At 46.7% G+C, this 16,151-nt stretch overlaps 1 protein-coding gene across 1 annotated transcript in view; it reads left to right on the top strand.

Moving 5' to 3' along the window:
- The first annotated feature begins 12,509 nt into the window (after positions 1-12,509).
- Dok5 (docking protein 5) overlaps positions 12,510-16,151 on the top strand; it is a 142,230-nt gene continuing 138,588 nt past the window's right edge. Inside the window, exon 1 of the mRNA XM_032904725.1 lies at positions 12,510-12,805. Within this exon, the coding sequence (XP_032760616.1) occupies positions 12,740-12,805 (66 nt within the window). The 5' untranslated portion in view covers positions 12,510-12,739. The remainder of the gene's footprint in view (positions 12,806-16,151) is intronic.

Genomic DNA, 16,151 nt, shown 5'->3' with positions numbered 1-16,151 from the left:
TCCCTGCTCTCCCTCCCCTCCAGGCTCTCCCTCCCCTCCAGGCTCTCCCTCCTGAGTGCTCATTTCAGGCTTACACTATAGCACCTGATTTATGCAGAGCTGAGATCAGACCCAGGGCTCCGCGCATGCTCAGTAAGCATTCTACCAACAGAGTCACACCTCCAGTCTCATCTAAACTAATACCTAATGCAATTTTTGTTTTTTTTTTTTTTTTAATTATAGAGACAAAATGCAGCCAAATATTCAGTTCTCCACCTCCACCCCAGGGCCAGAGGCTGTGACATCGTGAGGCAGACACCAGAAGCCCGTGGTATTTTTTCAACAAAAGAGTGTCAACCTCTGAATAATAAGACAGATATTTATAGCCAAAGCCATCAGAGAAAATAAAAAAAGGATCATGAATACATTAAGACAATGAAAATGGGAGAAAATGAACCAAACAAATGGAAAACTGGATAATGAACCTAAAGCCAAACGCGGGGATCACGTTACATTATAACCATGTAAGCATGTTTATGTGACGATGACAGCTTAAAAATACATGAACCGACATCAACGAACCATTTTTACAGTTAAGTCCGAACTGTATTCTTTTCCGATAGTCAATAAAGCAAACAGACAGAGGAGCATCGACCTGGCCTCATATTTTGAGTTCCATCTCTAATAACACCGAGAGCATTCCACCAAAACCACACAGTTTCTACCATGGCAAGATTTATTTTTGGGCCAGAAAAAAAGGTCTTGGTAAAAGAAAATATGATCAAAGATGCACAGTATTTTCCACCATGACAGTATTAAAGAGAAACTAATGACAAAAGATACTTGAAAAATCTTCAAACCAAGCAAACTAATTCAATGTTCAAATAATAAATAAATAAATAAATAATGGAAAGAGAAAGAAATTTCAATTTAATGTAAAAAAATACACTTGAAATGGATTAGATAACACCGCACTCCAGCACTAATGCAAGCAAATATGTAACATTTTAAACTAATACAAAAAAAGAAAAACAGGGCTGGAGATGGCTCAGGTTGCCTACTGGCTACTTTCAGAGGACCTGGGTCTGATTCCCAGCACCCACATGGGCTCACAACCATCTGTAACTCCAGTTCAGGGATCTAATACCCTCTTCTGGCCCCGTCAGTACTGCATGGTAAGCAAACCATACACCTGATGAATTTGAGGCAGCACAAGCAGACCAAAGGACTATCTACGGGCATAGCTTCCGTGTTGAGACAGAAAGGAAGGAGAGGGAGGAGAAAGGAACAGAGAGACAACCAGATTGAAGACCCAGGGCCGATCTGGTGAGGATACAGAGAAAACAAAGGTAACCTGAAGAAAAGGAGAGTATGGTAGGAAGAATTATGACATGATGTATGTCATTCACTGGAATATACTACCCGATTAAAGGAACCATTGCTACCTCAACATTGGACCAGTAATAAAGAGGCTCAAAACAGACTGGCCTACTAGAAGTGGGGTTACAGTGACAGAGGAAGATTAAAAAGGAGGAGCAGTGTGCTCACGATCTATGAAGACCCTAAACTTATGCTAGAAATTAACAAGGCGATTTTTACTTTCTATGTGTGCAGACTGGTGTGTCAATCTTACTAGTAAAGCTAGTTTAAAATATGTGATTGCTACTTTATCTGAAAAAAAAAAAATGCTATGTCTACTATATTTCCTCCTGTCTAGGTGAATCAGGGTTGCGTTTTAAAATCCCCAGTGTCTTAGGAGTTATAAAACATAGCAATAAATGTCTTTGACCTGAAACTCTGGTGACTCAGCTATAACAGGGCAGACTCCAAGGAGTAATGATTAAAAGGCAGAAATTGTTTTAGATGTATCAGGATCCGAACATTCTGATGCCTGACCTGGTAGCGGAAGGATCACAGGTTCAAAAGGTCAGTCTGAGTTTTAAATAATGCGTTTAAAGACAGTGTAGATAGCTGAGAATCTTTCTCAATGTAAAAAAGCGGCACAAAGTGGCTACTTGCCTAGGGTGTGTAAGTCCCTGGTTTTCCCCAGGTGTTGCCCAAACAAGATTAAATCATTCTAGAAGTTGGCAGGAAAACCCGAGGGCTTTTCTGTAGCCTGTAAGTGACTCCTCTCTGTCTTATTCAGTATCCATCTCCTTTGCGACAGATACCCAATCAGAGGCGTCCCAGAAAACCTCGTGTCTCTTGTGTTTGTGAAGAGCTATGGCCCGGGATGAAAATGGTACCGAGTGTGTGAAGCGTTACAGCCTTGAATTCATAAAAGGCACTGCCCATGGGTCTGTCTCATTATCTCTCGCAAATATGGCTGTTTATTTTCCTTTCTCTAAAATTGATTAACACGAAATGAAATTTTGAAAAAAGAAAACCCTTGCAGACGGAATTTCATGGTATTTTTTGAAGCACGTTAAGAAATGTCTAGTCTTAATTGCTAGCGTGCTCAGAAGCAGCCTTGGTGTCATCGGGCAAGCCTTTTGGTCTTTCTGTATGAGGTCTGGGCTGTGAAATGTGGACCCAGTAAAACTGGCAGATTAGCTTGGAACAGAAGGCTATGCTCTCCTGGCATGCTGCTTCGGGGCACACTGACCTTTTCAAAAGATGTCAGGTTATGAGGTAGAACAGTAGTTCAAACTCCCAGGTCATGACACCCTTTTGGGGCTTTCATGACCCTTTCACGGGGTCGTGATATCAGATATTTACATTACAATTCACAACAGTAGCAAATGACAGATGTGAAGTAGTAACCAAAGTAACTTCGGTGGGTGGGGCGAGGCGGCTACCACAAGCGTGAGGGAGCTGTGAATAAAGGTCTCACATTAGGAAGGTTGAGAGCCACTGAGGTAGTCACTCAGTGAGTGAGGAGGGCAGCCCACAGCCAGATGGGGTCTCTGAAGGGGACTTGTATAGTCTGGGTCGTGCTGCATTCTGGAGCATTAGCAGCCTCTTCACCCATGTGGTTCTCCTGCTCTCTTTCTACATTGCCCTCGTTTTCTCGAATCAGCTTTGCCATGATCTGTGGAGAAGGGCTCCCTTCACCAAAACACAAACAAACGCTCCCCCAGAAAGTATCCGGGAGCACTTGTGATCATAAATCTGTTTCTCTTTGTGCTCCCCATTAAACTAACTAGAGGCATGCTGCCTTTTGTGTTAGGTATGAAACTTGGGACTTGGCAATCAGTCACATGGGAAAAAAATAAAGTTTGCTTTTGTAAATTTTTTTGGAATACATTGGCTTAAAAAAGAACAGGAGGAGACAAAAGCTCTAGTATTCGTGACTTCAAACACTAACCATGGTCAATATTTGAGTGTAGACATTTTCTGTCTGTTGTTCTGTATAACAAGCAAGGCAGATAGCCACACCATGTTGATTGATAAACACAGAATCCTTACCGTCTCTGGTTTTGCTTCACAGAGCATGTTCCTGTTCTTCCCATCCCACCCTGGCCCTTTCTTCTGACTTGGCTGTCCCTGCCTTCCTGGGTAGCAGGCTGCCCCCTGCCTTCCTGGGTAGCAGGCTGCCCCCCTCCTTCCTGGGTGCAGGCTGCCCCTGCCTTCCCTGGGTAGCAGGCTGCCCCTGCCTTCCTGGGTAGCAGGCTGCCCCTGCCTTCCTGGGTAGCAGGCTGCCCCCTGCCTTCCCTAGCAGGCTGCCCCCTGCCTTCCTGGGTAGCAGGCTGCACTGCCTTCCTGGGTAGCAGGCTGCCCTCTGCCTTCCTGGGTAGCAAGCTGCCCCTCTGCCTTCCTGGGTAGCAGGCTGCTCTCTGCCTTCTTTGGTAGCAAGCTGGTCTCTGACCATCTTCAGCCTGTCCTCTGTTTCTTAGATGCAACAGCACTTCCTTGTCTCACCTCAGATCCCTAACCCCGTCCATTCCCCACCTTCCAGGCCATCCAGTCGGCTCCACACAGCCTCACAAGGCTTCTCTCTGTGATAGTCACACACGCATTAATCAGTTTCCTGTCTCTGGCTCCATCGACGCAGCCACCTCCCCTGGGACAGAGACTCTGAGTTCCCTGTCCAGCATCCCCAGTCCCCACGCCTGGGTCAAGTAAAACTTGCCCACGAGCAAAAGGGTGAGCTCACAATTATCCATCTTGCGCTACTGTGATGAAGATTCCTAGTGATGGCCATGACTTTCTCTTGGCCTCATTTTGGTAGAAGACTTCCAGGTCTGGGGGTGGGAAACGTCTGTGAACGTTCTCCAGGAGAGGGGCCACCTGGGAAAAGATTTTCCCAGGAAGAAGATGTCAAAACATTCTATTTGGAGGTTTTTACACACACCGTTAGCCCACATTTGTCATGGCCGTGAAAAGGGCTTAAGAAGGAAAAAGAAGCTAGCACCAGGGTAGTACACACTCTAATCTGTGTGCCTTGAGGTGCACTTCAGAGCAGGCACTGCTGGGGTCAAGGTCAGCAGGTATCATGGGGTCAAGGGTCAGGAGGTATCAGGGAATCAGGAACTGTCTTTCTTCAGCAGCTGGTGACCCGTGTGCTCAGTGGTGGCAATGGGTCCAGACTCAAATTCTCCTTGGCATTTAGTCCTCCTTCCTAAAGGCTTTTTGGTGACTGCCCCTGGAAGTGCTTTTTGGGGGCCTGTGAGATGGCTCAGAGGAGTAAGGGCTTGCTGCATGAGACTGAGGACCTGAGTTCAATCCCGGGGTCCACATAAAACTGGGAGAGTCGACCCTGCAAAGCTGTACCTTGGTCTCCCCACATCTATATCATGGTATGCACGCTCATGTATACATATGTATATATGTATATATATACATATGTGTACATATATATACATATACATATAATATAACTAATTTTTAAGAAGAAGATGTTAAGACCCTTTTAACTTATTTTCTTATTGCTCAGATAGGCTAATGCTTTAATAAACACATCAGCCACTCCTTCAGGACTTCCACCTTGTCAGTGAAACTCCATCTCCTTCCCTTGACTCCAGAGATGGAAAATGTCTCTCCCTTTAGCTTCCAGAACACACTTGCCTTCCTGTTTCTCTAGGGAAAGGTTCCTGCTCTGCTGGTTGGAAACAATGTGGATGAAAACTACAGGCACCAACGTTAGACCCCCAGAGGAGGACCCATGTGTGTGTGTGTGTGTGTGTGTGTGTGTGTGTGTGTGTGTGTGGACAGGTGCTGGCAGTGGCAAAAGGGTTGGGGGGTCAGGAGGGGATATGGAGAAGCAGAACTAAAAGCTAAGGAGAAGCAGATTCAATCCTGAAGACCTGCCAGACACCACTCAGCCAGGATCAGAGGAGTATGCTGTGCTACTGGAATGGGAGTCCCGAGCTGTTATCGACCCCTGTGATGGTTTGTCGCTCAGTCAGGGAGTGGCAATATTAGAAGGTGTGGCCCTGTTGGAGTGGGTGTGGCCCCTGTTGGAGTGGGTGTGGCCTTGTTAGATAGAGTGTGGCCTTGTTGGAGTAGGTGTGGCCTTGTTGGAGTGGGTGTGGCCCTGTTGGAGTGGGTGTGGCCCTGTTGGAGTGGGCCATGTGTCACTGTGGTGGTGGGCTTTAAGACCCTCATCCTAGCAGCCTGGTGGCCAGTTCTCTAGCAACCTTCAGATGAAGCTGTGAGAACTCTCAGCTCCTCCTGCACCATGCCTGCCTGGGCCGCCATGTTCCCACCTTGATGATAATGGACTGAACCGGCTGAACCTGTAAGCCAGCCCCAATTAAATGTTGTCTTAAGAGTTGCCTTGTCATGGTGTCTGGTCTGAAGATGAAATAGCTTATGTTACATGAACATTTCATTATTTCTCAGGTAACAACCCTGGCTGGGCATGTTGTCTCTGGATGATGGCATGTGTGGTCCCATGAGGTCCTCAGCAACTAGGTCCACGTGTCCCTCTGACTCCTCCGGCCATGGGTTCCATCCACCTTAAGTCTAGTCTCTGATCCCAGGAAGGGAGGAGGGCACGGTGGGAAAAAAGAGCCTCCCTGGAGAATATGCCATGGTGTTGCAAACATCTTTCTGGTGCATCCTTCAGACCAGTGTGTTCCACAGGGCCACAGAAACTCCAAGGAAAACAGAAGTGCAGTCCCTCTTTCAGCCCTCATCGCTGTGACCAATACCTGAGGACAGGTTTGCTGTCTCTGGTGGTTCTATAGGTTTGGGTTCTAACTTCATTGTTTGAGGGATATGGTGATGCAGAGAACACTGTGACTCAAGGGCAAACCCTGCCATCTTATCTTAGGCATCAGAGAAAGATAGAGAAGAAAAAGGGGCCAGGTCAAGGTACCAGCCATCTCTAGTGAACCCACTCTCTCTAACCAGGCCCAGCAACCAAAAGTTTCTAACATTTTCCAATAACTGAATCACAAAACTATCATGGATTAACCAGAGCTCTTATGATCTCATTTGCCTCCTGGTGACCGATCCACCGTGTGAAGACTTCAGCTCCAGAACAAGAAGGAACCTTTTGGGAAGCATCTCATTCGTCCGTCATCACGTGTCTATCTGTCAGCACAGCATACACCGGGGAGGAGTGGGTCTGCCAGTTATTTCTGAAACACTGGGTCACTTCTGTCCTTTATACCCCTAGTGCTGAGGCTTTCTGTCACTTGCTGTGGAGTCCTGACTTGAAGCACCATGGCTCTGTGACTAGATCAGTGGTCTTCAACCTTCCTAATGCTGTGACCCTTTAATACAGTCCCTCATGTTGTGGTGACCCCCAACCTTAACATAATTTTCATTGCTGCTTTATCACTGTAATTCCGCTACTGAGATGGATTGTAATATAAATGTCTTTGTTTTTCCCACTAACCCAAAGGAGTCGAGACCCACAGGTTGAGAACCATTGAACTAGATGCTTCAAAATTCCTAACTGAGCTTGATTTGGTAAACCCAAGAAAATCCCATGTGAGTCTAGTCCATTGCTAAATGAGATTCTAGTAGAGAGTAGAGAGCAAAACTAGAGTGAGGCTGGAGAAAGATCTAGACCTAAACCACCTTGTAAATTCCAGTTCTACCAGCCGTCCTTGTGTCTTGTGCCATCCAGGAGAACATATTCTAGCGAGAATGACAGAGCTCATTCCTAAGATCTGGCAGTAGGCAGTGAAAATGAGACAGGAGGGCACAACATTTAAGGAGGCTCTCAATGTCAGAGCTGTGTGAGTAATGAGCTGCCGTCAGCAAGACCCACTGGAAAACGAGTGCTTCCTTAAATCCCATGGGTCAATTCTGCTAGCTGATACTGTCTGTAATAGCAAAGTCTTTACTGGATTCCAAAGAGAATCCACAGCAGTCGTCTTGCCTGACTCACAAGCTACGATACCAAGTTGAAGTTCAGTAAAGTAGAAACTTCTAACCGCAGCCTTGCAGAGCTAGGCTTCAACAGCAGGCCAGTTGGTTCACCGCTCCAAGCGAATACAATGTAACAAAACGTGAGCGGCTCTTGTCCTGGCTCTGGTATTCCCGAGGCAGGACCAACAGTTATTATCATTATTAGTATGTGTCAGTGCTGGGAGTATATATTAATTGATCTCTACCTCATTATTTTTATGATGTGTGTGTGTATGTGTGTTTGTGTATGTATGTATGTATGTATGTATGTATGTATGTATGTAAATTTATGTGCATTCGTGAGCCTGCATGGATTTATGTACACCACATATATGAAGACGCCTGCAAACCCCATAAGAGGGAGTCAGATGCCCCGAAACTGGAGCTACAGCCGATTATGAGTTGTCTTACAACACATGGGCTCTTAACTTCTGAGCCATCTCTCCAGCCCTAGGCCTCATTTTTGTTTGTTTTGCTTTTTTTTTTGTTGTTGTTTTTTTGTTTTTTGTTTTTTTTTGTTGTTTTGTTTTTTTTTTGTTTTTTAGGGCAGAGTTTCTCACTGAATTGGGACTTCTCTGATTGGCTAGGCCAGTGAGTCACAGGTCTGTGGGTCTTTACCCATCCCCCCTGCACAAAGAGTCGTACTTCTCCCTGCTCTTATGGGCACTGGGGACCTTGACTCTGGCCTTCAGCCTTCGGGATTGCATAGCGATTCTTTACCCACTGAAGCATCTGTCCAGGCTCTGTTCTTATTGTTGAACTCCTTAAGCTAGAAAAGTATTTGCAGAAATCCGGAGGCTTCTGGACTTTTCCAGAACAAGTGATAGGCTCCTCTTAAGTCCTGCACTTTCATCAAGCACCGCTGAGCACCAACATTGAGGCTCTGTGGCACTTGTCCAGTGCTCTTACCAAAAATAACTTGAGCTCCCACCCAACCCCTGCTGCTTCCAGGGGGAGTGTCACAGGAGCTGCAGAAGCACATGGGACCTCGTCTGTGATAGGTAAGGCAGATCTTTGAAAGCCACTTGGCTGTCACCAGGAGGGAGATTTGCTCGGCGCCAGGTCACCGCTCCACCAGCCTTCACTAAATAAAGACAGGTGACACGGAAGTGACATCCAATCAGGTGAAAGAGAGCGCGGCATAGCTCTGCTTTCCAGATATCCTCTGCCCAGGTCTTCCTTCCTTCCTGTGGCCAACAAGCGTGTTAGTCATGGTGACTCACAGCCATCTGCAACTCCAGTTCCAGGGCTTCTGACACCCTCTTCTGACCTCTGTGGGTACCACGCACACACTTATCGCACGCACATACAAGCAGTTAAAACACTCATATACATAGATAAAAAATCTAATGAAAATAAAAACAAAACAAGAAAGCACAAGTGTGTGTGTGTGTGTGTGTGTGTGTGTGTGTGTGTGTATGTGTGTAAAGTGCATGCTGTAGAACAGGTCACCCACAGTGTCTTCCACATGCATGTACACGTACATACTGATAAGTCAAAGTTGTCAACAAACGAAGTGCCTAGAAGTACTGATATCTAAGATATCAGCTGTAGGCAATGTGGGGACCAGATGGGAGCCTTTAGAGAAGAGAGGGGCACAGGAGGCTTCTTGCTTGAAGCTGACTTTCAAGCTAAGATAGGAAAGATGAGGCCCTTCTGTGGCATGCGCCGGGGAAACAGGGTCCTGTCGGGTTCTAGATGTCGGATGCTTCAAAAGGCTGAGGAGGGGCTGAGGCTGCAGCTTAATAGGTAGAGAATTCACTGCCTAGCATACATGAAGCCCTGGGCTCCATCCCAGCCCTGAGTAAACCAGGAATGGTGATACACAGCTATAATCCCAGCACCCAGAAGGTAGAGGAGGGAGGATCAGAAGTTCATACTTATCCCTGTCTATAGGCATGGCCCTGTGGTGGGGCTATAAGACCCTCCTGCTAGCTGCCTGGAAGCCAGTCTTCTCCTAACAGCCTTCAGATGAAGATGCAGAACTCTCAGCTCCTCCTGCACCATGCCTGCCTGGATGCTGCCATGCTCCCACCTTGATGATAATGGATTGAACCTCTGAAACTGTGAGGCAGCCCCAATTAAATGCTGTCCTTGTAAGAGTTGCCTTGGTCATGGTGTCTGTTCACAGCAGTAAAACCCTAATGAAGGCAAAAAGCAAGAACGAGGTTAGCTTAAGATATGGTGAGACCCCGAGATACACAAGGCAGACACACAAACACTAAATAAAATGAGTAGTTTTTTTCTTTGTTTTTAAGGCTGAGATCCAGAAAAGAGCTTGCCAAGTTTAAAGAGCTGTAGTCAAGGGGATGCTTCCTGAATGCAAGCCAATTAACTCGGACCAGCCAGCTGGAACCAAAGGCCACATCTGAAGGAATCACCAGTCCTCTAAGGAAGCGGACGCAGAACCAGGAAGATGGCTCAGGAGCTAGAGTACAAGTGTGAAGACCTGGGTTCAACCCCTAAAACCCAGGTAAGAAAAGGCGCAGAGGCACCAGCCTGAGGCACTGCTGGAAGGTGGAGACAGGCTGTCCCCTGGGTCCTATCTGCTGATCAAAGATGGTCTCAAAGACAAACAGCAAACATTTAGAGCTCCCCAGGCTTCCACATGCACCTGTACTTACTAGAGCGTAACACACACACACACACACACACACACACACACACACACACACACACACGGGAAGAAACACCCTGAAAATACAAGACGGGATTCTAAGGAAGAGAAGACAGATGTCTATTATAAAAACAAGTCATAGGGGTTGAAACTGAACGAACAGCAGGAATCAACACAACATTGGTGGTGCGTAGTAGACTTATCCAGAGAGAAAGTGGCTCTCCCATGCTGTTGCAACGGGCAGTGTCTAATTGTGTGTCTCTCCTTATCTGACTCCACTGGAAACTGTCTATAGGAAAATTAGAGGTTGTCCTCTGATTGGTATACTGCAGTCTATAGTGTGTGTGTGTGTGTGTATGTGTGTGTGTGTGTTATAGCAATATGATGGTTTGTCTGTGCTCTGCCCAGGGAATGGCACTATTAGAAGGTGTGGCGCTGTTGGAGTGGGTGTGTCACTGTGGGCGTGGGCTTTAAGACCCTCATCCTAGCTGCCTGGAAGCCAGTCTTCTCCTAGCAGCCTTCAGATGAAGACGTAGAACTCTCAGCTCCTCCTGCACCATGCTTGCCTGGATGCTGCCATGCCCCCACCTTGATGATAATGGACTGAACCTCTGAACCTGTAAGCCAGCCCCAATTATATGCTGTCTTTTCAGGAGTTACCTTGGTCACCGTGCCTGTTCACAGCAGTAGAACCCTAACTAAGACAATCAGTTTAAAACAAACAAACAAACAAACAAGCAAAAAAAAAAAAACAACCAAATAAAACCATATACTCCATTCAACCTTGCACTTGAAAAATTATTTGTTTCTTCCCAGGTGGCATTTTCTAGTCTGATTTGATCAACCTTATTCCCAAACTCACCCCCTCCCCCAACCTACGGTTTCTGTTACTATGGGCCAGCTTCTTATGCAATCGATTCAATCTCTGTTCCTGTGACACTGTAATTGATCTACAAATTGAGTGTTGGGCAGATGTCATTCACAGACACCTCTGTTTCCCAGTCACCATGGGCAGGGTTGGTTAATTGTGCTAGTTCTTCTGAAGAAGCCTTCCGAATGACTTCACCACTTTCTCCTCTTTGGGTGAAAGGCTGGCACTTAAAGCATCATTTTTCATAGAACGGAAACACGAAGACAGAGCAGATGGTTTACAATATAGCAAAGAGTTCTCCTCATCGGCATCTCTGTTTTCTGGTTGTCCCAATTTAGCCTCAATTCTATGACACATTCTTGGGCGATTTCTCTTCTTTGACTGACTAATACCCATCCAGCCAGGATGACTAAAATGAGAGTCCCCACAGACAAAGGAAGTCCTGTATGATATTTGAGATAAGAGGAACTCGATGTCATCAGATCTAAGGACCTGTGAAATAGATGACTCTTTCTCTGTGATTCTCACTGAAGGTCGCCCAGCTCATTAGCGCTGACTGGGGTCACCTCTGATGACCAAGAATGATCTAGCTTTTGAGTAAAGGAAGATCAAGACCTACTTTGGAGATCAAGAAGCAATCTCATGCTTATGACATCAGTCCTACACGGTCCCGTCAGAATACTCACCGCTTTGTCCTGGCTCTGTGCTGGCCAGCTGTGGGACAGTGGGCAAGTCCCCAGGGACTGCCTCTTCTCAGCTTCCGGTTCTGCAAAACCTAGGTGCTAGGTTTCTTTTCTTAGAAAAGCTGGGACAGAGGATGTTCGGAGAGTATCTGCGGTGGTCAGCTTAGGTTTGCGAAAGGAAGGCTGAGCAGGCAGGCTCAAACCCTTCCCATCTCCGCCCATCTTACCGTTCTAGGAATATTTACAAGCATCCACCATGTTTACCAGGGGCAGCTAGATTGTCAGTTATGGAGGTTTACGTGGGAGCCTGGTAATTACACAAAGGGGCCACACCTTAATGGGTGCAGGGGAGCTGAACAAAGTCAATGCACACAAAGGACAGAGCAGCGCCGGGTCCACGCTTGCCACCTTGACAAAGTCCCAGGATTTATTGATCATCTATACAGAGCGGGGGGTTTGAGGACAAAGCAGCGACAGGCCAAGAATCAGCTCTGGGGAAACTTACAGTCTTATTGAGAAGACAGGGCTCAAACCAGAAGAGGGACAATTGATACAAGCCTAGAGCTTGACAGCAGGGAGCCCTCCTGGAAGAGCTGAGCATAAGCCTTGGAGATGGTTCGCTCTTTATTCGTAGAGGTCACAGGTAAACCATTCAGCGCGGTCTCCCTGGACACACCCTTAATTAGCTCTTATGTGGAAAAGATGGGGCTGAAGGAATGGGGTTGGGACACACACAGCTATTTTTTAAAAAAGAGTCCGATGTCCTTCTCTCTAAAAGACAGGCAGGAGCTGGAACCTCGTTGGATGTCTGTGCGCAGGGACGCGCAGCCGCCCCTGGGGAGAGGAGGTGGGATCAAGGCGGCTGGGGGCCAGGTGGGCGGAGGCCGGGGGAGGGGACCCGTGCGCTCCTCCTTCTGGGCCATCTCTGCTTCCTCCTTCCTCTCTTTCCTCCTCGGTTCTGGTCCTTCTCCTCCTCCTCCTTGGGGGCTAGAGCGGCTCCTCCTCCTGGCAGGCTGCCGCCCAGTCAGCTGACGCCGCGCTCCAGTCTCGCCTCCCGCCGCTCTCCCCCAAAGTGGCTGCTGGGCGCCGGCGGGCCGCCCACTTTCAGGCTTTGGAGAGACAGGGAAAGCGATGTGCGCCTTCTGACGTCTGGTTTCACCGCATCACCTTGTCAACTTTCACTCCCTTAGTCTCTGTCCAGACCCTCCCCACATCCCTCCTCGAAGCCACTCAGGGTGCCTGCCGCGCGCACGCTGGGGGCAGCAGGGTCACTGTCTGTCTGGGATGGCTTCCAATTTTAATGACATAGTGAAGCAGGGGTACGTGAGGATCCGGAGCAGACGCCTAGGGGTACGTATCATTCTTTCCGTGATCCTTGTTCGCGACTTCAGGGTCTGTGTCTGCGGCCAGCATCCCGGTTCCTGGCGCTGGAGATCTGCTTGGTGGCTCTCTCAGCCCACATCCCAGGCTACCGCGGCTGCGGCGCTAACGCCAGCATCCAGTGTGTCACGGAGCTATCTTTATCTCTCGGATGGCTTGACTTTCTAGCGGTGGCTACCGGAGCCCATTGACTCGGAATAAATATTTCCCGGTAGCCATGGGTGCTGAATCTGGAAAGCATGGCACAGTGCTGAGCTTGCCGGATGTCCCCGGCCGGCATCCCACTCGCGCCAACTTAACTTTTCCAGGGGATGGATGGAGGCCAGGACACAGGGCAGATACTCTGACTGGGGATCAAGGTCAGTGACTATCTGGCCCCAGGGACTCTGCTCTGCGGCTCAGGTGTTAGCAGAGGTGGAGAGAGCTCTTTTTGGACAGGGGACAGGGACAGGGACAGGGACAGGGCCAGGGACAGGGCCAGGGCCAACTCCCTGGTAGAAGACCAGATCTGAACTCCTCTACTCTTGAGCCTGGGCAGTGGGTTTCTGATTTTTAGACTTCACCTTCTGAGTCCCACTGGACGATCATGTGTGGAGCCTGCGTAGAGCGCCTGGAATATGAAAGAAAGAAAGAAGAATGAATGAGCGAATCCCAATGGCTCTCTTCTTAATGCTGCTTTGCTTTTCTCTTGTTGGGGGCACTTTAGGAGAGAACCATCCTGCCTCTCTTTGGGTTTTAAGTGACAATACAGTCTTTAGGGAGGGGAGGATATTGGAGTATGTATACATATATATATATGTATATGAATATGTGTGTATGCATATATATGTATATGAATGTGTGTGTGTGTGTGTGTGTGTGTGTGTTATGCTACCCCATTTCTTCTTTCCATGTGTTTAATACCGTGGCTGTTTTTGTTGGTTTGTGTTTGCCAGAGGCTGGGGGCGGGATGGTGATGGTGGTGGTGGTGGTGGTGGTGGTGATGGTGGTGGTGGTAGTGATGATGGTAGTGGTGATGGTAGTGAGGAGGAGGAGGAGGCAGGACTGAGACGTAAGTTTACTTAGCAAGGAAAGCTAGTGTTGGTGAGAATGCAGATGTCTCAGTTAGGCTGAGTGATCCATTGAGTATCTTTGTCCACAAATACATTGTATCTGTACCAGTTTATTATATGGTTTCTGGCTTTTTAAAAAAACGTGCCTTTAATTTGACTAAGAATAAAAGAAATCTCTCAGTAGTAACTGTGGCTAGAGAGGAATGTCTGCGGGCAGAAACAGCCTGGATTGTTATAAAACTCTTGCCTGGCTCCTTTGGCCTATTTCTCTCTTTGCTTCCTGACCGCTGCTGGTTACTATGTTTGAACAGTGGAGTTCTCTCTTCTGCCACTGTTGTAAACACAGTGAAGGAAAAAGGTAACGAAACTAACCAACTTTACCAGATCCGCTACAGTTTCCGTGAAGCTCCCTGGGGTCCTCAGCCCAGTGACTTCCATGTGACGAGGAAGAAATCCTAAGAGTGTCACACGTTTCATTATGGTGTGGTGATCATGTATGACAATTTTAAAGCGAGTGTTAGAAAGCCACATTCTAATCTTGCATTTACTCCGTCATGTCAGTGGAAGGGATTGAGTCTAGACACTCATTCTGTGATAGAGAGCATTCCAACAGGAAGGGGGCATACATTATTAATGCACAGAATATGAATTATTCATGAGGATCAGAGTTGATGCCAAATCCTGACAAGGGTGATTTATAAGGGAAACTGGTTAACATTACTTTCAAGTCTTTTTTTCTGTATTATTATAATTGACATAATATAGTCTTGTGTGGATCCCAACAAATTTTGGATAGACATGAGAGGCAAAGGGAGAGGAAAGAGAGCCTAGTTTGCATTTGTTTTACATTTACAGTATTTTGGACAGTCCAGTCTCTTGAGACATTTTGGTCATCTTGTCTGTGTTTCCTTAAATATACACAAGAATATTCATTGAATTATGGTAATCCTGGCGCAGTAGAAAAGTCAGTTTACAACCATATAAAAGCGGCCTTATTAGTCAACCCTTGTTCTACCAGTAGATAAGTCTGTTAAGACACCTTTATGTTATAATTCACAAAGAAGGCCAATTCCGTTGTCGCCAGAGCTGAGCGCCAACTGAAGTTTCAGTAGATTTGCAAAGGCGGAGGATTCTTGGGGGAGGTGACAATAAGGAGCCAGTGTCCGAGGTCAGGAATGCTGTTGGTGCTAATCTGGGCTGTATATAGCATGGAACATGTATATTCTGGGCACTGTGAGTCCCAGAGAGCTAAGGCAGTGGCTCTGGCAGACTCAGCAGACAGAGAGTATATGTGGACACACCCAGTGACCATACAGGGTGCGAGATGACCTTGCAACTGGTAGGTAATATGACAATGGCTTTATTAAGGAATCCAGACAAGCGTCTGTGGAGGAGAGACATGTCTGGGAGTATTTATAATTAAACAAGTAAACCGAATTTCATGGTAAGCAGCTGTTGTGTCAAAGAACATCCCTAGGTTTGGGAAAAGATAAGATAGGAATGAATTCTGCCTGTTTGACTCATTAGGCCTATGACCTTTGACCTTCTGGGGCTTTGATTTTTCCAGTGTCGGTACAGTGTATGCTGTTTATCGATGTTCTTGTGACATCGAATAAGATAGTGTCTGTGCCCAGGGAGAGTACATAGCATTGATTCTCATAGCAGTTTTATCTCTAACACCATCAAAGATGAGCTGAGAGTGGCAAGGCTTCTTCTCAGGGTTGTGATTTCCTTACCCTGTAATCCGAGTGTGTCCAAAGACAGATTCTGTCATCGTCACTATTTAAATTTGCTTTGTGAACACATCAAAACATGAAAGGTGTCCGTACTTCTGGAACTGAGTTGTGCTTTGATGTGTGTATATGTGTGTGGTTTAAACGTTTAAATTTTTATCTTCATGCGCTTAGTGAAATTATTATTTTTTTTTTGAGGCAGAAATACCTTGCTTTAGGTCTTTTATTTGGATGAGGGTTCTTATGAAAGGTTTGTGTGTAAATATATATATATATACATATATATATTTAATATAGCTTATAATATAGTTGTGTAAATAAGATAGGAAGCTATGGTTAGGCACTTTGTCAATAGACAGGAAGTGAACTAGGAACACCCCTATTCAGATGGGTCAAAGATCGGTCACCTTCAATGAAAGTCCTAATCTTTGCCCCGGGGCAATCAAAGTCAGTGTAAACTGACTCTCTGCTTTGAACCTCAGAAAGCCAAACGAAATTCAACTCATTTAATGGAGACGTCTCTGTGTCGTC

Source organism: Rattus rattus, chromosome 5 (assembly GCF_011064425.1).
Source record: "Rattus rattus isolate New Zealand chromosome 5, Rrattus_CSIRO_v1, whole genome shotgun sequence".
Classification (NCBI taxonomy): Eukaryota; Metazoa; Chordata; class Mammalia; order Rodentia; family Muridae; genus Rattus; species Rattus rattus.
Note: the sequence above shows the minus strand (reverse complement) of the source record. Positions and strands in the feature narration are given on the sequence as shown.